Consider the following 25,048-nt stretch of genomic DNA (forward strand, 5'->3'; position numbering starts at 1 on the left):
TGTGCGAGCGGGGGCTGCTCTTCATTGCAGTGTGCGGGTTTCTCATTGCGTTGGCTTCTCTTGTTGCAGAGCACAAGCTCTAGGTGTGTGGGCTTCAGTAGTTGCAGCACAAGGGCTCAGTAGTTGTGGTGCATGGGCTTAGTTGCTCTGCGGCATGTGGGATCTTCCCGGAGCAGGGATCGAACCCGTGTCCCCTGCATTGGCAGGTGGATTCTTAACCACTGTGCCACCAGGGAAGTCCCAATAACTGTATTTTTAAATGAAAAGGTTGGACATAACCCTTTCCGAGAGCCCCTGCCAAATTAGAATTTTCCTGATTGCATTTGTTGAGCATGAACCCAGCTCTGTTACTTAAGTAACATGTAATGACACCATGTTCTCTTCCCGCAAGTCGCTTAGAGTTGGGGCAGATGGTGGTGGATGGCGATAAACGTACCTGGGACAGGTAAAGCACTGGGATCACACCATTCTCTGCTGGAGGCTGGTTGTCTAGCTTGGCCAGCACTCATTTTCTTCTCCGGCAGAGAGTCGTGTCTGAGGCTGGGGTAGTGAGAGCCCCTGCGAGAAGTGGCCAGTGAATGCAGCTGCTTGTGCTTTAGAGCCCCGGCAGGGTCCAGCCTGGATGGATTCTTCTGAGTTCGGGATTATTACCACCACCAGCAGCGCTGTACCGACAATGAGCACCCACTCTTATTTTGTGCCAAGCCTGTGATCATCTCAATCATTGCTTTTCTCCCCATTCTGTAGATGAAGATTCAGATGTGCCCCCCTTGCTTCTGCCTTAGTTGTCAGTGATGAGAACGGTGTGCTCCCCACCATGCTGCTGCCCCGGGGCCTCAGCGTGGTGACTGGAACAATCACTGAACCGAGAAAACCAAGGAGGGGGGTCAAGATTCTTGGTCAGCTGCCCCAAGCCCCCTGTAAATTTTTTATCTCATGTTAAAGGATTTGCTTTAACTGGGGGGGGGGGGGGAACCTTGTATCTTGCAGTTCCTCATGACATTCTGTTTGTACCTGCATCCCAGCACTTAACCACACTGTAGAGTAATTGCTGTTACTGAAGCAATGTGGCTGTGTCCTTCACTAGGTGTGGGTTCCTGATGGGCTAGGTCTTGATTCATCCTACTGATCCAAGTGCCTAGTACTGGCCCTTAATTAAGACTCAGGAGCATTTCCAACATGGATAGAGCTGGTGCTCATGGGCAAATCAGTTGTCCGAGCAGTCAAGAGGCACCAGAAAGCAAGTCATGCAAAAAACATAACCCCTATGCTTGCCATCAATTGGAAGAGAGATGAGGAAGAGGAGAAAGAAGTGGAGTTTCCTTTTGGTTTGGCAGAGTTGTGTTTGGTAGCAGAATGGCTGCCCCTGGGGGGCTGAATGTGTTGGTTATTCCCATCTCAGTTTGCTTTAAGCAGAGTGACTTGTATGCCTCAGTGAACTGTGTTGTGATTAAGGGGGAGGGGTGCAGACACAGAGGAAAAGAGATGAAAAGGAGGAAAAATAAGTGGAGGTGATGGTCCAGAGGCTGGAGCACTAGGGAGGCTTTTGGGGCAGGGCCCTGCTTGCTGATGTCTCGCTGACTTCTCCCTGCCTGAATGCTCAGTGGTGTTCACATTGAGACTCATTTTGGGGCAGCCGGTAGAAGTGTGTGTGCGCGTATATAATTTATAAAAATGAATAAAGCAAATGAGAAGGAGACCACCCTAACATTCTACCCCAATAATCAGCCTGTAAAAATAACACTGCATGAAAACCTAAAAGCTGGACTAGCATTTAAAACTAATCTTAGGATCAATCCAGAATGATGCTCTAAGGCTACCACATCTGGGTAGCTCCAGGGTTGAGATCTAAGTGGACATCTCCAGAGTGTCCTCCAGTCTTTAGCGCCAGCAGATCTTCATCTACAGGAGTAAATGGAATGTGACCTCTCAGGGCCTGAAATGATAAACAGCTCAGGTTGGAAGTGTTAGATCACCCTTCACAGTCTTTGCAATGCTTAAATCTGTGAGTTTCAGGGAGCCCCCCTTTTTTTCCCTTTAAATTTATTTATTTATTTATTTATTTTTGGCTGTGTTGGGTCTTCGTTGCTGCGCACGGGCTTTCTCTAGTTGTGGCGAGCTGGTGTACTCTTTGTTGCGGTGCGCGGGCTTCTTATTGCGGTGGCTTCTCTTGTTGCGGAGCCCGGGCTCTAGTCATGCAGGCTTCAGTAGCTGTGGCTCACGGGCTCAGTAGTTGTGGCTCGCGGGCTCTAGAGCACAGGCTCAGTAGTTGTGGCGCACGGGCTTAGTTGCTCCGCGGCATATGGGATCTTCCCGGACCAGGGCTCAAACCCATGTCCCCTGCATTGGCAGGCGGATTTTTAACCACTGTGCCACCAGGGAAGCCCAGGGGAGCCCCTTTTGCGTGTAGTCGGTGGTATGAAACACACCTCGTGTGGCCATCTTGCTGAACTTACTGAAGGGTTCGGCAAGACGGTGGAGCCCACTTCATAAACTAAGCAAAGGAAGGTTTCGCAGCAAGATTTCTGGGAAGGGGGAATCACTCAAATTTTCCAGGTGTTGCTGGAAAGCTATCTAGACACTGTGGCCATGTGTATATGGCACCAGGATTGCCTTTTAGTGGGCTGGGAGGATGGGAGCTCTTGGCCATGATTTGAGAAAGGCTGAGTGCCGGAAGAGTAGGCACTTGAACTGCTTCTAAACTCCAAGTTAGCATAGGAGCTCCCCGGGTCTGGGAAACGGGGCAAGCCTGGGGAACGGTAAGAAGATAGAGGCATCTCATAGCCCCATACATGACCCTTCCTTAGTCCCTTCTCCCTTCCATGATCCTTTCTTATTCTTTGCTGCCCCCATGCCTACTCAGCTGATGGAATCTGGAGAAGACTGGGATCTGTTCCATCTGCACTACACTCAGCTGGGGACAGTGGCCTGGGAGACACATACCCCTGCATATCTGTGATGCCCGAGGCATTGGTCCACAGCAAAACCATCAGGGGAGCCCCAACTTCTTATGGCCCTAGAGCAGTGATGCCATGTCCCGGCCCCAGTGGCTGAGGCTAGAATAAAGAGGCCTCAGGATGCTTCTGTGGGTTAAAGACTTTATTGAAATACACTCTGTGCTGTAGAAGAACCAAAGTCTACGGGAATAGCTTGAACCCAGCGTACTTGGCTAGGAAGACCTGTTATGGGTAAGAACTGGTTGCTCCCAGACCGCCCAACCTGTGGCCTTCTGAAATGAGGGGTGGGGTGCAAAGTTTTAGTTTTAAACCTGCCCTCCTAGAATTTCCTAATAACTTTCCAGGTCTCTTCTCCTCCAGCAGTCCTGGTCCAGCTTGGTGGTGGGCATGACAGAAAAAAGGAATTATGTAGGAGTGTACCACTCATGAGATGGCTTTTGACATCATTAGCCAGATTTCTTAACATCCCAGTCTGATGCATTTGATCTTGGATGAATTTTCCAATATCAGGGGTTCCTGTAAGGAAGAAAGAGGAGGAACTTGACTTCTGTCTGCACGGTCGGGAGAGCTCACCAAAGTGGCCCTCCGCACAATGGAGGGGTCTGCCCCAAAGGGGCAATGGTTCCTACTTTCCCCAATCAATTTTAAATAGCCTCCTGGCTATTATTCCAGCTAGTAAGAATTCAGAACTATCGAGGCAGTCTCTATGCTCCCTGCCATACAAGCAGGAAGCCTTCATTAATGAGAAAAGTAGACGTTTACAGAGACTATTTTATCAGATAGAAAGCTGATGATCTAAAGTGGAAGCTCTCAGGCAGGGTCTGTCTCTCCCGTTCACCGTCATGACCCCAGCACTGTTCATGATAGGTCACCAACTTCCTACAAGGACAGATGTGGGCCTGGATGCCACTAAGGTTTTCTTTCATGCTGGTTCTCAATTCTGAAGCACGCTTTTTTCTGCTTTCCTAGTTTGACTTCTTTTAAAAACCTATCCATCTTTCCATGTCCATCCAGACAGTTGCTCACTGGACATCTTTCCTGGTTGCACCAGCTCTAGGGGTGTCTGCTTCCTTCGGGCACCTACTCCAGACATCACGTTGTATGTTTCAAGTCATTTCCAACGAGTCATAGTTAAAGTGCTATATTTTGTAAAGAACTTGCTTGTTGTTGTTACTGTTTTTATTAGAAAGGCTTTAAGGCTAATAACATCACTCAGCATTGGTTTATTAATTTACCGGTTTATTGGTTTATTAATTTAACTTTATTAAAGTTAATTTAATAGCTTTATTAATTAACATATCCATTATGCATCTAAAAATATTTCTTAAGTACTGTGGGCCAGGATATGCCCTGGTAATGGGGACAAAGTCGTAAACATGCAGCTGAGGTCCCAGGTCTTGTGTCATCTGCCTTCTGGTGGGAAAAGACAGGCGACAAACAGACAAGAGATTTCTGATTACAATCCATGCACTGAAGGCAGTAAATAAGCTTTTGACAAAGTGGCTGTGGTGCTGGTGGTCTGGGAAGACACTCAGTGGGGAGGACATCGCAGCTGAGACCTGAGGGAGGGAAGGGAGAGGGAAAGAGAGGCTGGAATCATCCCTAACCTGGGAGTATCAGGTGGGTATCAGGTGGGAACACGATGGGGTCCCGCAGCAGGGAGGCTGCAACCCCTCACCTCAGCTGCTCAGTTGGTACTTGGAACTTCTTGCCTCTTTTGTTTGGTTTATTTTATGAAACTTTTTATTTGGAAATAATCCTAGACTCAGAAGTTGCAAAAATAACATAGTGAGGACCCATGCATCCTTCCTCTGGCTTCCCCCGTGATAACATCTCATATAACTTCAGTACCTCGTTAAAAGCGCCATTGTACATCATTGGTACAATACTATTAACTAGACTACAGACCTTGTTTAGAGGACTTCACCAGCTTTTATACGTATTCATTGCATACAAAGGACTTGCCTGTGTGTGTGTGTTACATTTTTAATGTGCACATTTCTTTATCTCCTTTAAACTTAGCTTGCTCATTGTTTCAGGAATATCTGATTTACTTTTTCAGTGAACATTAATCAAACACCTACCACGTATCAGTTCTGTGTTGGGTTCTGGAGATACAGGATGAATGATACTGAGGTAAAGGGTGTCAAGGGGGCTCAGTGATTGGTCAAGGAAAGCTGTCCAGAGAAAGTGTTGGAGTGAACCTGAGAGGTCTGGACAAGAGAAAGGATGGCCCATTCTGGAAATGCCAGAGGCCAGAAGGGAGTGAAGTCAGCGAGGATAGGTTAGCAGGTTTAGAGTACGAGGGGCCCTGAGTGCCAGGCTAGGGGTCTGGGGCTCGATGCCTCTTTGCAGATTACCCACAGCGTAGCCGAGGTGAGAATTCAGACAATGATGGTAACCGGTTGATAACTCTACTTAATTTATTTTCTGTCTGACCCATCCTTTTGAGCAACAAAGGCAGTGTGTACAATGTGCAGGTCTGACCTGGGAGAGCCTCCTGGGTGCCGCCCAGCAAGATCCCCGCTCCCAGGCAGAGCTCAGAGTAACCAGAGGCAAGAAGAGAAGCTCATTCACTATCCACTCTGACAAACCACTCTTTCACTGTGAAGTGCCTGTGTTTGCATATCATTGACATTTGTTGTACACGAAGAAAAGAGGTGTTGGATGCTATTTAGATGTTTCCTTCAATTTGAACAGGGAGAGAGATGCCTGTTGGTTACTGGATCCACACAGATTAAACAGCACCCACCCACCAAAAAAGGAATATGCACATTTAATCAAAACGTCTAGGGCTTCCCTGGTGGCGCAGTGGTTAAGAATCCGCCTGCCAATGCAGGGGACACGGGTTCGAGCCCTGGTCCTGGAGGATCCCACATGCTGCGGAGCAACTAAGCCCGTGCGCCACAACTACTGAGCCTGCGCTCTAGAGCCCGCGAGCCACAACTCCTGAGCCTGTGTGCCACAACTACTGAAGCCCGCGCGCCTTGAGCCCATGCTTCACAACAAGAGAAGCCACTGCAATGAGAAGCCCGTGCACCACAGCGAAGAGTAGCTCCTGCTCGCCACAACTAGAGAAAGCCCGTGCGCAGCAACGAAGACGCAACGCAGCCAAAATAAATAAATAAAATAAATTTATTTTTAAAAAAAGGTCTAGTACTTGGCTCTGACCTTTTGAGCTTGTCCTTTTGGAGCGGCGACCCTGTTAGACACAGCTTGCACTGCTCCTCTGGAACACTCAGGGAAGAAGATCTAACTAGGATGTCCCTGTCTTTTAGAACAAAATGCAAGAAAAAGAAGTCCATCACCCTGCTCCCCCCGTCTCCCCATCAAGAAGTAGCCTGGCTTTGTAGAGAAAGGAAAGTGAACAGTAGACCCCAGATAAGTGTGCAGTGGGCTCCCCCGGGAATTCCAGCCCGGGCTGGGCTGCCAGGGTCCTCTCAGCATCCCTTACCCCTGTCCGGCAGAGTTTACAGTCTTCCCCTCCTGCTGTGGGGCTGACAGTTCTGAACCAGATGTCACCCCGTGCAGATGTGCACCCCACTCGCTCATCCCACGGTCCCCATGGAGCTGTTTGTTTGGTCTTGGGCACGGGTTGCTGAATGCAGCCCTCATTGGGGACTCTGATACCATACAGGCAATTCCCTTCCTGGCGAAGGCTTCTGGGTTTCATGATGCTTGTGATGGGCCTGCCTTCTCAATCCAGTCGGCACTTGCACAGACGGGAGAGCCCAGGAAAGCTGTGGCTGACGGGAGTGAGGAGGGGTGTGCTTTTGGCTGTGTGGCGTACAGAGTGTGTGGGGCAGATGCCCCAGGTGGGAGGTGGACCTGGATTGGGCAGTGGCCTACATAATCCTAAAGTCTCTTCCAGATCAAATATGCCGTCGTTGTACACCAAAGGCTAGTGGTTTGGATGCAGATTTAAATTCACTCTGATTAAGAGGGTGCTTTTTATGACCCAGCTCCTCAGTGATCATCAAGCAATAGTTGAGGAGTTTTCTTTCTAAGCTTTCTCAAGCTTTTACTGGTCTAAAGTAGCAACAGTGTCATTGTCATTTTAAGTCATCATAAGGTTAAAACGGCCCTGTTGCTTTTTTTTTTTTTTAAATAATTTTGCCTCACCACGTGGCATGCGGTATCTTAGGTCCCTGATCAGGGATCGAACCCGAGCCCCCTGCAGTGGAAGCGCGGAGTCTTAACCCCTGGACCACCAGGGAAGTCCCCCTCCCCCAACTTAAAAAAATTTTTTTTTGGCCCTGTTGCTTTTTTTAAAGAATCCATCCTGCACACAACTCTTTGCTGAACACCCTATTCGGAGAGCCGGTTGATCATCTGTGATCCAGAGACCAAAATGTTGATATTCCCTCAAAGCAGGGACGTATTAGCTTAGTCTTTTTATGAGAGGAGACACACGGGGTAAGCAACAGATAATTACTTTTTCTGGTCTGTTTGGAGAGCTTGCAAACGAAATTTGTTTCCTTTTGTCCTTTTCCACTCAGCAAATATCGACCTTGACTCTTGGCTGTGAGTGGGGCTGGAATGAGCGTGGCTAATCTTAGTTTAAGGGCTTTATCTTCTCCAGGGCCAGATCGGCCAAAACTTTCTGCTGCAGTCATTGACTGGGACCTGGAGGGGGTCTTGATGGCTCTGTTCACTGAGGCTCCCACGGGGCCAGCCAACAGGGCTCCACACCCAAGACAAAGTAGCGGCACGTTGTGAGGGCAGCTGGATAACTTTTTGGTAATTATTTGTTCTCAGGCGTGCCAAGGCCGCACTTGAAACTCAGATTATTCACAAGCATAATAGCCAAGCTCTCAGTTCACATTGTATGTCTCTGGGGAGTACAGAAGGAATAGGGTCATTTTCTGAGAAGTGCGCTGCAAGACACTTGGTAAAAGGGCGCCCAAGAGGCAGTTAGTGTCCACAGTTGACCCACATGCTGAGTTTTGGGGAGAACAATGTGCTTATCCCAGGAGGAAAGGAAGTTCTTCAATGGAGAGCCCATGACTCACTAGGAGGGGCCGCCCAAGTGGCTGTCTCTAAAAAGGTACCTTGGGGCTTCCCTGGTGGTGCAGTGGTTAAGAATCCTGCCAATGCAGGGGACACGGGTTTGATCCCTGGTCTGGGAAGATCCCACATGCTGTGGCGCAACTAAGCCCCTGTGCCACAACTACTGAGCCCATGTGCCGCAACTGCTGAGCCCGCAAGCCACAACTACTGAAGCCTGTGCACCTAGAGCCTGTGCTCCACAACAAGAGAAACCACCGCAATGAGGCGCCCGTGCACCGCAACAAAGAGTAGCCCCCACCCGCCGCAACTAGAGAAAGCCCGCGCGCAGCAATGAAGACCCAATGCGGCCAAAAATAAAAAAATAAAAAAAAGTACCTTGTGTATTTCTAATATAGGAACGAGACAAGTTAGAGCTGATCCTGCAAGGCCCAGAGAGTGGGCTTGGGTCAATGCAAAGGGAAGAGATGCAGATGGCAAGAGACACAGAAAATGATCGATATTTCTTAGAGGGGAGAAGCCTTGGAGGGCTTGGGTCGAAGAGATTTCTGTTAATACAGATTCTAGACCTTGGTTTCAAAAATACAAGATTTTCCCTCACCTTAGTTTGCACCTAGTTTCTTAGGTCAAACAGGTATGGTGGACTGTCAGACTTTTTCAACTTCTGAATCACTTATTTAGTCATTCAACAGATATTTATTGAAGACCTACTGTGTGTCAAGCGTTCTGCTCATGTTCCTGTAGAGACAGCCAGTGTATCACCAGCAAGCTCTTTCCTCCACCCTTCAGAGAGGATTCAAGATGATTGATTAATAAAAATGGAAAACATAGGAAAGATAGTCTCCATGGGGTTTTTGCCAATGGGTTCATTGAGTTCCATGATTTCTTACAAAACCAAGAGAAACACAGTCTATTCCTTTCTTCCCCTCTTTCCCCAGGTAGATACTATTGTTGTCCCCCATTTTTCAGATGAGAGCACTGAGGTTTCAAGTAGTTAAGTAACTTGCCCAAGGTCATACGGTTAAGAGTGGTGGACCCAGGCTCTGAACCTTAGCTTCTGGCTCCCAACTCCATGCTTGTAACCACTATGGCATGTTGGATTTTCCTTAGTGGAACAGGCTCAGGTATCAGGAGGCCAAATCAGAGTCAAACCTCAACAGTTTGGGCCAGGGCTGAACCAGAAGTACCCACAAACCTGCTGGTTCTCCTTGACTGGTCTTCATGTCCTTCTGGCACATACACCTTTACAGGTGCTTCGTGAAGGTCTTTGGAAACAATGGGTCAACTGATAATGCTCTGAGTACAGCTCTTTGAAGGAGACTGGAGGAACATCATGTTTAAAGAAGAGGCTATCGCTGTGCTGGTTATTAACTAGTAGCTCACAAAGGGCAAGCTGAACCAAATTGCGTATCTTTTATGTGATGCTTGTGATTGCAGGAGATGCGTGGGCTAGGGTGTGAGTTGGAGTTATTAATAATAATGACACAGTGTTAGTTCCCATTTTCCAAGAACCTACTGAGAACTAAGAAGCCCATGCTGGATGTCTCCCATACCTCAGTTCAGTCTCCCCCGAAGCCCTAGAAGGTGGTTATTGTTATTCTGCTTCACAGATGAAGAACCAAAGGCTCAGAAAGGTTAAGTGACTTGCCCAGGGCCACACAGCTTATAAATAGTTAACCCCGCTCCTTAGATGATGCCGTTTCCACTTTCATTCATTTGTTAAAATATTTACTGAGCACCTACTATGTGCCAGCCATTGTTCTCTGTGCTGGGGATGTTGTGAGGAATAAGGTAGACAGGTCTCTGTTTTTTGGAGTTTACATCAGACAACGGTGCCCTGAGGAACCTGGGACCCCACTTAAAGTAGGCAAGGGGGAGACCAGGGTCCAAAATGTAATAGGAAGGCCTTGAACTGCAGAGCCCAAAGTCTCTTGTGGTTAGGATTTATTCAGGAACGTGACTCTAGAGATGTGCCTCCTTCAAGGAGGTTTAATTCTTTATTAGTGTTTATTAAAGGGAAAGTACGATTATCATAAAAGATCCAGAATGGGCCATTTTGAAGTTAGGCAGTTTGCAGTTTTATGACTCAGGCTGACTTGGGAACAGGCTGCAGAAGGTGGGCCGTCTGGTGGATATGCTAGTGGTCTTGCCTCCTGGCTTTCCTTCGAGACCTACCCACCCATCCAGTACCCAGCCCCAGTCCCGGGCCATGTGTCAGGGAAGGAAGCTGATGGCTACCAGGCTGGCTGGCACCCCTCAGTGTTACTCCGTGGGCCGCATGGATGGAACTGGGGTGCAACTGTCCCTTTCCTTGTGGCGAGTTTAGCATCTCTGCCCCCACCCATTATATGCTGCTAGCACCTGCCTTCTCCCATTAGTGTGACAACTCAAACCGTACCTACATATTTCCAGACATTCAATTCTCCAGTTGAGAACCTCAAAAACGTGCTTGTTTTTCCCCTGCCTCAAAACCCTTTTGCTCTTTCCCCCTTGGCTGACTCTACACCAACTCCCGATGATGCTGGTAAGACTTTTCTCAGCTGTTCCTTTTCCCATTGTTTCCCCATATCAGGTCCCGTCTCTGTCCTCCAGTATTTCAACAAATGCTGATTGAGTACTTCATCCATGGACCGTCTGGTCAGGGTGGGGTCAGGGTCCCTTCAAACCCTTTATCTTATGATGAAAAAGCTGGGACACAGGAAGAAAACTGGCCCAAGGTGATATTCCCAATATCCTGCATTCTGTTCATCACAACGGCCACTTCTCAAGCACAAAATATCTTAAGTGTGAGAGTATTTGAAGCGTTGGGATTTTGAGCCATTTATCAAATGGAATTGCTGGGATAAAATACAGAGCCCGTAGCCACCATTCTCTAGAACATACGAGAACAACCACAGTCCTCACTCCCCCTCCAGGATAAGATAAGGGGTTGTAGATAATTAACGTGAAGATGGAGGCATTCATTTTTTTCCCTTCTGATTACAAGTTATTGTTTAAGGTTAAAGATAAATGTTAAAATCCTAACAATTTAGAAGTACTTATCAAGGAAAGTTTAACGTCCCTAATGATCCACCCATGGAAGATTTTTTCATGCATATATTAATATATCTAATGTTATTTTACAAAAAACAGACTTGATATGTGGTTTGCAATGTGCTTTTCTCTCTGAACATCTTTTCCCATAAGCACCATGGTCTGCCTTTTTTCTTTTAAAAGCCGTGAGTTTTCATTATATGAATGAACCAGGATTTAGCTAACTGATCCCTTTTTGATGGACATGGAATTCTTTTCCTCTAAAACAGTTTTCCTCTATTATAAATAATGCTGAAATAATCCTTGTACACGCATATTTTTGCACAACTGTGTATTTCTGGGCAATGGATTCCGACAAGGAGAATTGCTGAGTCAAAGCCGATGCGCATTTTAAACTTAATAGATATTGCTAAATATCCCTCCAAAAATGATAGGACCCACTAACATTCCCATCAATTGAACGAGACTGCCTGTGTCCTTACATCTTCACCCACTGGGTTTTTACAGGTCTTTTAAATCTTGGAGCTAAATATTTTTACTTTAGTTATTTATTTTTTTTATTTTTAATTTTTGGCTGCACCGCACAGCTTGCAGGATTTTAGTTCCCCGGCCAGGGATTGAACCTGCGCCCTCGGCAGTGAAAGCGCAGAGTCGTAACCACTGGACCACCAGGGAATTCCCTGGAGCTAAAGATTTTTAGAGGCAATGTTATGATTTGGTACAATTTAAGTTCATTTTCTAATGTTTGTTATCTCTTCCGTCAGGGTACAAAGAGTTTAAAGGTATGGTGGTTCCATTTTAGATAGGCATTTCTTAAAAGGTTTTCATTTTGGGTTTGTATCTTCAGGCTTTTGGAAACCTGAAACTAAAGTCTTGTCCCTTCCCGACATTTTTTCCCCAGGGTTTCCTGTTGGAGCTGACTCGTTTCCTGGACCCTGGCTGCAGGTTGTTGAATGTGGATGCACTGGCCTTCTCAGGGCTCCATAAGGGGGAAATAACTGATTTCCAAGGCCTCACATCTTTACAGGGGGCCAGGCTGAGGAAGCTTCTTGAAGCCGGCTGATTCTTAAGCTGAGCTTCCCATCAAAACGGGCTTCCCCCAGCAGGCTTTAGAACACACATTTCCTAACCCAGATGGCCTTGCCAGCCAGGACAGCTGGCTGGGAAGTAGGAGCCGGCACCTCCTGTGTCCACATTAGTGATGCTTCTGTGATGACGCTGACAGTCTCAGCCGCGCTCCGTCCCCCCCGTCCCCGAGGAGTGCTGGGGAGATGGAAATGGGCTTGGCCAGGGCGCCTTTCCATAGCAGCTCCACTCAGGCACCAGTTAAGCCAAGGTGGATAAATTATCCCTCCTTGAAAGGTCACTGCTACGGGACGCCCCTCTCTTAAAAGCCAAATTAGGAAGAAGCAAGATCATCTCTAGGGAGAATAGTGCAGTGGCCTCTTTGTTCTGGGTGCCCTCAGCCTGTTTTTCTGCCTTTCTCCCTCCCTGCCCCTTAGGGTACACCCTGAAAACACACCTTTATACCTCTTGGGGGCACATGGAGCCCTGCTTTCTCTCCAGCCAGTCCTAGGGGATGACCTTGGTATCAGTCATTTACACACTAGTGTGAATTTAGGGTACTGGATTTTGGACACGGCAGTAGGGGGAGGAAGAGCTTCAGGTAGGGGGGCTTTAAGCCGTGGCTGCTTCTTACTCTCTGAAATCACTCCATGAAAATGATCCTTTTTTGAGTGTCAAGTGAATTCAGAGATATTTAGACAAGGTAGGAGGTGAAGAAAATAGTGTCCTCTTAAGAAAAATGAATGATTTTGGCCACTCTAAGGTCCCCAACCACCCATGCTTGAGTGATGACTTCCAAAAATATACTTTGTGTTTTTTAAAAGCTCTTTTAATTTAAACCATATAATATACCCACACAAGCCTTCAAATTTTTTCACATGGGTAGTGAGTGAATACACTCAAAAATAAAAAAAGTGAATCTGCATTGTTAAGACAGGCAGGCAGGGATGATGAAGATTTAACTTGTGGGACTGTCACCCTCAAGCTACAGTAATTCTCCGGAATGAACACAGAGATGTGGCAGCATCCCATACCTCCTGGCCTGTGCTCAGGCTGACACCTGCATGGGGACACATGACTGACAGGTAACACGATGAACTGAAAACATATCAACCCAAAAGCCAGCCCAAGGAAAGCCTTGTTAAGTTATAACATGCTCCAGAAGTTCCATTTCCAGAACTTTCGGCCCAGGGGCAGTATGTGGTGGCCGGTGGTCATTTTTAGGGTTAGGGTCCTGGTTTGAGGAATTACATTTCCTGACAACCCTGCAGATTGTTTAGAGCACAATGTTGCCAGATGGTCTTTGCCTTACCTGAGAGCAGCTGGTTGCCATGCATGCCCCCCCCCCGCCGCCCCCTGCAACCCAGGGCTGGGCTGATGGTGGAGATCTGGCTGACTCACCCTATACCTGTCTGGATTTCATCAGCATCCTGGCATCAGGAGCAAAATGAGAGGCAGCTGAAGTTTGGGTCGGCTTCGAGGTGTTCAGTCAACACTGGCTTTCCTCTCTTTCTGTCTTGACCTTTGGAGCTTAGCTTGAGCTTTCCATGTGCAAAATCCTGGGCTCTTGACTCTGAAAGAGACCTTAGAATTCGTCCAGTCTGCCCCACCGATGGCAAATTGCAAAACTGAGACATCCTTCTTTAAACCTATGGTGGGAGGATGTTGCCTCCAGGCCATGCAATGTCCCACAGATACCAAGGAAGGAAAGGCTAGCCCTGGGGGACTTCTCTGGCAGGCTCAGCGTTCCAGATTCATTTAACAGGCGAGACTGGAAAGTTATTTCTGTCAAAGGCACAGGGAGCAAAGTTTTAAGAAGAAAAATAGAGAATGTTCATTTTCTCAGCTAGAAAGAACTTTGGAGTAGAGCTGTTCCTGCCCCCCCCCCCCCGGCCACTGTCAGAAAAAGACACTGAGGTCCAGAGTGGTTCCCAGGCTCATCCGAAAGGACCGAGCGCTAAGGCAGACTTATGGTGGATTGGGTTGGGATCCAGGTAATTGTTGAAATTTCAGCAAAGCGTGTTAACCAAGATGTGAGGAAAGAGGAGGAGGGAAGGGAATCCTGCCAGTGAGGGCCGTGGGCTCCGAGGCACCTGGGGGAAGGTGCAGATGGTAGCTGTGGGCCACCAGGGACCTTTACAGATCGGCACCTTGGTGGGCAGATACTGAAAGGGATAATTACTTACAGTGTTCTTGGCTGACATGGCCCTCCAAGAAGCAGGATGTTTGTTAGGACTTAGTAAAATAATGCATCCTGCAGAACACATTTCATTGACTCCTGGTCTAGAAACATTTCTGGGAAGGCTGGGAGAATGCGAAGGCCCCATGAAATGGGCTAGAGCTGGGTCCATCGGGGGCTCCCGTAGGTGGGCACGGGCACAGGCAGCTGTCTTAGAGCAGTTTCTTTCCTGCCATCCCCTGGCTCCGTAATGCAAGAGCGGGGAGTGTCAGGAGCTGCCTGGTGACTCCCCTGCCCAGCGTGGGTGCAGAGCACTTGCCCACACAGGGTAGTGGATGCAGTGGATGGGGGCCATTGGCTCTGCCCCCATGCAACAAGCAGATCCTGCTATCAAGGTAGCACCATCAGGGGCTTCAGAACAAGGGGACGTGGCGAGTATGCCTCTAGTGACAGGCGTGCCCTCATCTTGGTCTTCTGCTATGTCCCCTCGCTGGACCACTCAGTTCCCCCTCTGGCCCCCCTGGTCTGTTCCCCTTCACTCAAGAAATCTGACTTTTAGGCCAACTGGATTTCTTGAGAGGGCCAGCTTTCTGGCTCTCCCCATGAGCCCACCTCCCCAAGAGGCCTCCTGATGGCAAAGTCCCTTTTGGCGGCCGGAGGAGAAGTCTTTGGGCAAGGCTATCGGACTCCCATGGTGAGTTGGCTGAATTGTGTGCATATGGGGATGTGGATCTGGCAAAGCCACGGCTCCAAAAGAGAACGCAAAATGCACTAGAACTTGGCCTCCTGCCCCCACAAACGTCGTAATTCCAAATGTCACCTTGGCATTTCCTTCTCAAATAAACTCTGTCTTGTTCCTATCACAAGAAAACTGGAAACACGGACTGCGGAACTTCTGTGTTGATTTCTCAGTCCTCTGATTGACTTGCTGTGTGACATGCTGAACTATTAAATTTTCTTTCATGGATAAATGTGGACACGGACTTTGTGATTTTTAGCTGTTCGGTACTGGAGGCCTGTGGTTTATGTTGAGTCAAAGAAAAGAATTTGGACCTCCATATTGTGTGAGTGTGTGTGTGTGTGTTTATAGGAAAAGGATATAAGGTAAAGAGTAGCTAATATTAATTCATTGTGAAGAGCCACATGGATATTTTAAAAAAACATCACAGATGGTTCAAAGGTTAGGAGATATCTTGATAACATTGCCATCAGAAACTAAGGAATGGGGGTGATTTGGGTAGAAGAGTTGTGCTTGATTGTTAAGTCAAGAAAGCAGAAGTAATTAACAAAGGAACACCTTGAATTTAAAGAGGTGCTTTGCCTCTCGGGAACATGTGAAAAATGTTTATGCTTCAGTTCTCTGCAAAGTTCTCGTGAAAGACACAAGGGAGATGCAGGAAAAAAACCCCACCCATTTTGAAGATGGAGAAATGAAGACACAGAAGATACCTGACACAGTAATTCTGGGACAAAGGTGGGATTTGAATCTAGAGTTTCTTTTGTTAAGAATATAAATATTGGGACTTCCCTGGTGGCTTGGTGGTTAAGAATCCGCCTGCCAATGCGGGGACACAGGTTCGATCCCTGGTCTGGGAGGATCCCACATGCCGCGGAGCCACTAAGCCCCTGCGCCACAACTACTGAGCCTGTGCTCTAGAGCCCGCAAGCCGCAACTACTGAGCCCAAGAGCCACAACTACTGAAGCCCTTGCGCCCTAGAGCCCATGTGCCACAACAAGAGAAGCCACCGCAATGAGAAGCTCACACACTGCAATGAAGAGTAGCCCCTGCTCGCCACAACTAGAGAAAGCCCGCGTGCAGCAATGAAGACCCAACACAGCCAAAAAGAAAAAAAAAAAAAAGAATATAAATATTTTTTCTTATTTTGCTCTGTCTGAAAAGGCCTTGGAGGGAAGCTAGTGATTTCCCCGTACAGTCAACTCTTGGCATTGTGGGAAGAGAGAAGGGAGAGGACTGGGAGAGAGGGGAGGGGCCAGCGAATCAAGTTCATCATCACATCGTATCAGGAGGGTCTTGGTGTCCAGCATGGTGGGGACAAGGGGAGAGAGCGCCTATAGACACTGGACCCTCTTCATTGCCAAGGTACCCCTGCTAGTTTCCGAATGAACACTGGCTCTGTGGAGAGAGTGGGCTTGGGGCTTTCTGGATCAGGATCTACACACCTCCGTTTTCATGTCCACAAATGACCTCCTTGACCTACGGGGGGGCGGGGGGGATCAGTTAAAACACGGATAGATATATTCATTTGGAATTTATTTTGGTGATTTTAGATTAGGAAGAACAGAACTTTTTCTCAGAAACAAGTATTAAAAGTGTGTTTTTGAGATTAGCTGTGTATCTTTAACGCATGCGTGTAATCAAAAAGACATTTGGAAACCACTGTGGACATTTACTTTAAACTGCAGATATTTATAGACAAGCTCAAGCAAAACACACTTGGTGCCAGAGACACAGATTGGGTGTGGGTCACTGTTTATATGGAAAGATTGGATTTTTTTGTGCTGCGTTCTAGGAAACCTCCTGTGTTCCTGGGGGCGTGGGGAACGTTTCCTAGTAGAGTTATCTGTTTGGATGGTAGGGAGTTGATAATTTCCCTTGTGGCAATATTAGGTGCCACATGGTAGAGGATGTTGGAGGGGGAAGCTGGTGAAAGTTCAGAAGGATACTGTATACTGTGTGGGGCTGCTAGATATTGAATGCACTTCAATTCCAGCCCTCAGTTCCTTATTAAAATACCTACTGAGGGATTCTACAGTTTCCTTTTAACTCACATACTTACTCTATGGAGAATACTGTACTTTTCACTCTTCTGTATCACCAGTGGAGGATATAAATTAGGATTGACTTTCTGGAGAGCAATTTGGCAACAGGGATCCAAGGCCTTATAATGTGAATACTCTGACCCAGTGATTCCACTTTTAGGAATTCATTCCAAGGACATAGAGCTTTGTACACGATGCCTGAATAAGGCTGTTCATCTGACATTGTTCACAGGAGCAGATAAGCTAAGTGTCCAATAGAATGAGGGCGGCTAAGCCATTGGTCATCACAGTGTCACACGGGCACTCCACGACCATTTACTGAGTGCCTACTACTTCTGTGTGCCAGGCACACAGAAGGTGCCATGATACGGTCTCAAGCCCACCCGAAGCTCAGACTTTTGTAGTAGAAACAGACTTCATACATTGTGAAGTGGAAGAAAGCAGGGTACAAAGTATATTTACAGGATCTCATTTTCATTATATGAATAGAAACACTCTGGAAGACCGTCTGAATTAACAAAGGTGTAGAAGCTTTGGGCAATGAAGTTATAGACGAGCTTTTCCTCCCTTTTTATTTTTCTCTAGTTTCCAAGTTTTTCGCAGTGACAACTTATTATATATACTGTATATAATATATGTATATATATATATGTGTATATATATATATACACACACACACATATATATATATATATTTTTTTTTTAAACGTGGCTTTGAGGAAAGAGAGAAAGAGAAGTGAGCAGAGCTGGGTTCTAGACCCAACTCTTTTTTTAAAAACTTGTGCTGAGCCCTTGAGTGAGTCCGAGAACTGTCCTGAATGTCCTCTGAACGGCTTGAGGAGAGGCCTCCTAGGGCTCCAGCTCAGGACGCAGAGATCTCAGCTCTGTCTCTTCTGAGGACACTGTGGGTTTTGCTGCAGGGCTGGCAGGGCCGGAGCTCTCCCGGGGAGCCAGGCAGCAGATGGGCGGCTGAAGCCCTGATCCCTGGGCACTATTGGTCTCCAGGGCTCTGGTCCTCTAGGAACCTGGGGCTGTGCTCAAACCGGGAAAAGAGTTTCTGTATCAGTCATGTAATTAAATTAAGGAAGTGCCTCTCACCTGGTGAAAAAAAATAAGCTGCGGTTGACTCACACTAACTCAGCCTAATGTCCCCACACCCCGAGCAAACAAGGATGACAGGTCCCTGGATTGAGCCTTGCCTGGTGCCAGTTACATTGCAAAAAAGCATTTCACAGACATTTTCCTCGTTGAGGCTCATGATACACCCTGAAGTGTAGGTACTCATCACCCGCATTTTACAGGTGGGGACCTTGAGCTCCGAAGACAGGTAACCGGAGCAGGTCATTGGAGTAGAAGAGGCTGGGATTCAAACCCCAGTCCATCTGCTTCGAAGCAACACCTTTAACGTCTGCTCTGTACTGCCTTCCACTCCAAGAGGCAAGCTCTACTATAACCATAGAAACAGATGTCTAAAGCCAGGGGAGTGTGTGAGGGATGAGGTAATCGATCAAGTGGCAGGACTCTGGGAGGCTGAGGAATGCAGAGGCTTAGAATGGGCAGAAGGTTATTTCTGATAAAAGTGTTTTTTTTTTTGTCTTGCGGGATCTTAGTTCTCCGACGAGGGATCGAACCCAGGGCCCACGGCAGTGAAAGTGATCCTAACCCCTGGACCGACCGCCAGGGAATTCCCATTTCTGTTGAAAGTTGATGCAGAGAAAGTTACTCTTAGCTGCCTTTTCTGGAGGGTTATAAATGAGGAAATTGGGGTCTGAGTGAGTTAGAGAGAGAGAGAGAGAGAGAGAGAAATAACCACCCTCCCTTATACTCACTATAGTAACCTTTCCTCCTGCTTGTGATTTGAAATCAAAGGCCAGCTATTATACCTTACATACCTATACCTCCCCAAAGAGTGATAACTTATACCAAGACCTGACCTTTGTTGTTGACTTTTTTTCTTGAAATTCTTTCCTTGCTGGGTTCTAGCTTTGCTTATTTAGTAGGTATTAAAAGATGATAAGACAGGGACTTTCCTGACGGTCCAGTGGTTAAGACTTCGCCTTCCAATGCAGGGGGTGTAGGTTCGATCCCTGGTCAAGGAACTGAGATCCCACATGCCTCACGGCCATAAAGCAGAGGCAATATTGTAACAAATTCAATAAAGACTTTAAAGATGGTCCACATCAAAAAAAAAAAAGAACTTTATAAAAAAAAAGATAAGACAAATAGGAGAAACCAGGGACACACAGATAGGACAATTAAAGTTAAAATGAGGATAAGGAATTGTTTATTTTCCGCATCAAAAGAATGTTCTAATATGATAGGTACTACAGTTGACCTTTGGACAGCATGAGTTTGAACTACGTGGGTCCACTTATACGTGGACTTTTTTCAATAGTAAATACTGTAGTGCTGCATGTTCCATGGTTGGTTGACGCCACGAATGTGGAGGAACAGCAAATAGGGAGGGATCGTGTATAACTCTAACTTATACACAGAAAACAAATAGCCAATTCTTCCTGTTGTGCATTCAAAATGCACACGTTGGGGTATTAGCTAATTATTTGTCATGCATTTGCCACCCATGACTAATCCTATTTTATGAATGAAATGAAAGCAGGGAGGTGAAAATACTTGCATGACCTCTCAAAGCTGAGCCATTGGTAGAAACAGCACTTGAACCCAAGTTCCCTTCTGCTAACTCACTAGGCTACTGTTCCATTTAAACCATGAGTCATAAGCCATCAGGAACTGGTATAAATACTCTGGTGGCTTTTGTCATCCTCTCTTCTTTTCTCTAAAGGGCCAGATAGTAAATATTTTGGGCTTTGCAGGCTATACGGTTTCTGCTGGGACCGCTCCACCCTGCCCCTGTCTTGGGAAAGCAGCCATCGGTGATACACAAACGAATGGCTGGGGCTTTGTTCCAATAAAATTTTATTTACGAAACAGGTAGTGGACTTGATTGGCTGGCAGGTTGTAGTTTGCTATCGAAGGTTCCTTCTTCTTCATTCCTGATGTTGGGTGGGAAAGTCAAGTTAGCCATGAGAAATGTTCAGTTCGAACACTGAGCAGGCTCTGAAGTTGGGTAAAGGCTGACGTGTAAATTATGTCCGTGGCTGGGAAGACTGGCTGGTTAGGATAAAACTGAGAACTGTATGTTCGAGCCATAGACTGTACCTGACAAGCAGTAGACGGCCAGTCATCCCATGAACATGGGCGTGTCCTCAAGGGAGACGTTGGGGAGACTCTGGAGAATTCAGGGCACATGAACCCCAGAACTCATCAGCCTGGGGGGTGTTTTCCGCTATTGAGGGGCATAGTTGCATCGTCTGCCTGCACAGCCAGAATGTTCCATCCTGCCCACAGTCTATGTCTACCATCCATTTCTCCCATCAGAATGTGGACCCCAGGAAGGGCCTAATTACCACAAATGTGTTGCAATGAGCTCCCTGTTTGCCTCATTATCCACAGCAACGAGCAGTTTTTATCAGCGGCAGAGGGCTGGGAGTGATGTGATCCATTTGCATCGAGGCAACGGTACCTCGTGCGGAAGTGTCACTAGAGATGGCTGATACCTGTCCCCTGAGAGGAACAGGTGGGTTTGCAAAGAAAATGACTTAAAAACTAGCCGTCCATGTGTTCAGCTTACCCGCAACACTCCCGCCTAGGAACGTGCATTCTCCAAGGACAGTGTCCTACAAACTGGGCTGGGATTGGAGAATTTTGTCATTAAGGTCAGGAAAGTTTATTCCAGTTCTGCTGTTAAGAGAGGGAGTGCTGTTTTTCTTTCAGCAGAGACAGCACGGGATCTAGGACCAAGATTAGAAAAGTTTTTCAGCACATCTTTGGGGAGTTGTAGAAAACATTGAGAAATCCTAATTAATTCCAGGAAAGAATTTCAATGCTTTCTTGATACCTTAAACTATAAAGAGAGAAAAGAAGAAAAGACTTAATCATTCTGCTTGGGAGAAAATGTACTGGTATTAGGCACAGTTAATGTAAATAATGAGCGAATAATTCTTAAAGTTGGCTCTTAACTCTCATTCTAATTCTCTTTATATTTTACATAATAATAGTAAACACTTGTATAGCATTTACCCTGTGCCATGCATCCCTGTAGGTGCTTTACAAATGTGCCTTTATTTGATCCTCCTTGCAGCCCTATGAGGGAAGTTTTATACACCCATTTTACAGGTGAAGGCAGTAAGGCACCAAGAGGTCAAATGACTTGGCCACGCCCACAAGCTTACTAGGGCTGTATAGCCTATGTGCTTGCCCCTCCTGCCGCCTGTCTTTTAAATGGATGTCGTGGCAGTAAAAAGCGTGAGTGTATACCTTCTAATGGATCCATCGCTTCCTAGAACAGATCGATCAATCCCTCATTCCATCCCTTGCTCAGCAAAGATTTCTAATGTTTACTGTCTGCCGGGCAGGACTCTGTCTACTTGGCTTCTCAGACATAATGACGGTGGGTGGTGATGGCCGACAGCAGTGTCGGGTGAGGTGAAGGAGAGCTCCAGCTGTGTGCCCTCACCTCCATGAACCGACTTCAGCCCAAGCAGCAAACCTGTTTCCCAAGGGCGCGCCTGTTCACTAAGCTCACGGGACAGGTGTGGCAAATCAGAACGCCTGTGCGTTAATTCGAAGTGAGAAATAATCACTGCCTAGAAGTGGTTTGGTGAGCTTGGGAATCAGGAAGGGAAGGCTTGGATGATCTCAATGATTTGAATGAGTGCGACTGCAAGATCAATTGCTCACAGCCCGCTGTGTAGCCAGATGCCATTGCTGCCGAGGCCGCAACCTCAAGGCCAGGGTTAATGCTGCCAGCGCACTGGGCTGGTCTTAGAGAAAGGTCCACCTCTGTGGAATCCGTAAGGGCCCCCAGTACCCTGACCCTCCCACCCCACTCCCACCCCTCCCTCCCTTTCAGGAGGACACTTAGTTCTTTAGATATGTGAACGCAGCCCGCCCTGCAGACTGGGGATTGGGTGTTCTCTCCCTTTGGGACTTTGTGTATCCATATCCCATCTAGCACAGGAAAGTTTTTTCTGTTCCAGCTGGTGGGGTGTGTAGGACAGAGCTGAGACCCGGAGGGTGACTGAGAGTGCTGGAAATGAGCAGTGACACTAGGTTAAGGGCAAAATCAAAGGCCTAGCCTACTTGCACGGGTTCCATGGGCTCCTCCTGGCTCCCCAGCTCACTCCTTGGAGAAGGTAATCACACACCGCCTTGCAATGTCATCATTTTTAACATTAAATGAGTGGTACCAAGAAATAGCAGGTCCAGTCCTGTGTGCAGAGGCTTCGGGTAGCTGGGGAAGAGGCCTCAGGGGAGAGACGGGAGGGTGCAGTTGCTGTTTCGAACTGAGGGGAAGGGACGGCCCAGGCTGGGCGGAGACCCTGGGCAGGGGGCCTGGTTGGAGTGGAAGGAGAGCTGGAGCTTCAGCTGTGCTCTCACACTTCATTCAGGGCTGCCTTTTCTGCAGCTGGACCAGTGTCCAGTCCTCTCCCCGTCCCCTCCCTAAAGCGGTCGTCTGTCAGTATTCAGACCTCAACCAGGCTTCGTCCTACTTGGACCTACACCTGGACCTACTCTCGCCATATCTGTTTTGCTGCAGCTTAATCACCATCACCTGAACCATAAATAACATCAAAGGAAAGGGTTGGTCACCGATCAAGAGGGTGTAGCTGAAAGGTGACCCGGAGTCCCACTGTTGCTCATTAACAAGGGTTGAACCCACAGCTCTGTGGGGAACTGAAACAGGGCTCTCTCTGCTGCATGGGTCTGAGGTGCTCCCTTTCCCCCAAGCCCTACTAGGAAGCTGCTGCAGCAGCCAGAGGCCAGGAAAGCACACCTCGATCAGAGGAGGGGGTGGCCCTCTCCTTTCTTGCCTTAGTGGGGGTGGGCAGGCCAAGAAGCAGACCTGGTGAGTCAGGATGGCGCCCTGGCTTGGAGCTTGCTGGATCAGACTGCTGGGTTCACTCTCGGCTCTGCCACCTCTTAGCTGAGTAACCTTTGGCAGGTCATTTTAACCAGCTTGAAGCCCAGATCTCTTGTGAAATAAAGATAATCGTACCTTCCTCAAAGAGCTGTTGGCCAACAGAGGAGATGGTCCATGAGAAGCTATGAGCCTGGCACACAGTAGGCGCACATGGGGAAGATGTGGGCTGTGTATGGCCTGAAGCCTATTCAGTTTGGGATAGGAGGGAACTCTTTAAGAAAAGAATGTAAAATTACAAATATGGAACCAGGTATAAGTAAGCATTTATTTCAAATGATAAAAGAAAACACAAAAAAGTGTATGATTAAAAAGCTGACATCCTAAACATCATGAAGTCAAAACAAAATAACATAATATTATTATTGATCAGCTGTTTAACATATGTCTATGTTACTTTTCTTCCTACAGCTTTTGGGCTGTGTACTCTTTGATCATTTCTTCATATGATAATGATTTTGGAATGCCATTTTCTCTCCAGTGAATAGCAAGATAATTCACCCATTCCTATAGCATGGTTGGTTGGGATTTGTTTTTTACAATTGATAGTTTAGAAAGAAAGTTTTTTAGCTTTACAACTGGTTGTCGGTAATGTTAGATAAATTTTTAGGATTATTGTCAAACTTGGGGAAAGCTCTTTCAAGTTTCTTTCAATGTGTGAGCTATGAGGTTTCAGGGCATTTAAAATTCTTGTATGCAGTGTCTAATCTTAAATATAAAAGATGCCTATTAGACACATTTCTGGGGTCCTTACCTGGGCCGCTGAAGGGGCCTGTGTGAGTGAGGGGTGTTGAGGTTTAAGCTTCAGTATTTCATGGTAAATTTTCCTGTGAGTACTCAATAAATGTTAACTAGATCATATTTTATCATATTTACTGACACTCATCTTTTTAATTTTATAGTTTTAGATTTACTAAAAATGAATTCTCATTGACACTAAATAGAATCTTAATTTAGTTACATTTGTGCAAGTCATTCATTCAGTATCATTTGTTGACTGTCTACTTTGATCAGCCTACTTCACGTTGATCGTTGGGAGCCTTCGATGACAAAGTGGTAACACACAGCTCAGTGTCTTCATGTAGCGACTACATAATAAACTAAGCCACTATTGTAACTGAAAGTGGGGTCCGGCTACTCGCCGCTCAAAAGCCAATAAAGAGGCCAAGTTGGTGGAAAGGAAAGTTTGCTTTATTTTGGATGCCGGCAACCGGGGGCTGGGGGCGGGAGTGGGGAGGGGGAGGGCCGACGCCTGTCCAAAGGCCAACTCCCCCTCCCTGACAATCAGGGGTCAAGAACTTTTACAGACTGAGGGAGGGCGCTACATGCAGAAACAGCACAGTCAGCTCTGACCATCATCTTGAAATTGGTCATCTGTGGTCTGACCAGCGTCATCTTGATTGTTTTAGCTACAGTTAATCTTCTGTTCCAGGGTCGGTTTGTTCGCATTTCTTTGAGGCCAGTTCTCAGAATTGTGGCAGCTGATGTCATGGAGGCAGTCTGGTCATCATGTAGGTAACTTCTTCCACCTGGTGGGGATCTCAGTATCTATAAGACAGCTCACGGGATACGGCTCAGAATATGATCTAGAGCCCTCGAGGAGGAACTAAAGGTCCTTGACTATGCTTAATGACTAAACTATTATTATTTGGTCTCCTTTGACTGTTTTCCTTTGTTTCTGCATTTTCTCACTTCTCTGATTAAACTTATTCTTTGGCTAAAGTTTTTCCACAGACAAAACACAGGCAGAGGACATGGGGGGCGAGGACCACAGGGTCCTGCTCCGTTTCACTGTGACCATCACCACCTTCCTGTCAGCACCCGATCTGGAACTGGGCATTTGGGGATATAAAGTTCAGATATTGTCCCTCAGGGAGGTTGGTATGGGCTCAGCTTAGGGTCAAACTCTTAAGACCTGAGTGGGAGTCATGGTTTGTACCAAATTCTAGGTGGAGCTGGCCTTCCCTCTAGCCATGAATTCTTTCCAGTTGATCTCCATTCATGAATTCTCCCTTCATCAGTAATGC

General features: G+C 47.0%; 2 protein-coding genes across 2 annotated transcripts in view; one reads left to right on the forward strand and one right to left on the reverse strand.

The window, feature by feature from the left end:
* The window catches only part of FOXN3 (forkhead box N3), a 406,382-nt gene that overhangs the window by 122,186 nt on the left and 259,148 nt on the right, over positions 1-25,048 (forward strand). The window lies entirely within an intron of this gene.
* Positions 2,143-25,048, reverse strand: part of LOC309655769 (uncharacterized protein) — a 39,554-nt gene continuing 16,648 nt past the window's right edge. Inside the window, exon 4 of the mRNA XM_082451468.1 lies at positions 2,143-4,516. Coding sequence (XP_082307594.1) covers positions 4,269-4,516 — 248 coding nt within the window. The 3' untranslated portion in view covers positions 2,143-4,268. The remainder of the gene's footprint in view (positions 4,517-25,048) is intronic.

This window comes from Balaenoptera physalus (assembly GCF_965194825.1).
Source record: "Balaenoptera physalus genome assembly, chromosome: 2".
NCBI classification, from domain to species: domain Eukaryota; kingdom Metazoa; phylum Chordata; class Mammalia; order Artiodactyla; family Balaenopteridae; genus Balaenoptera; species Balaenoptera physalus.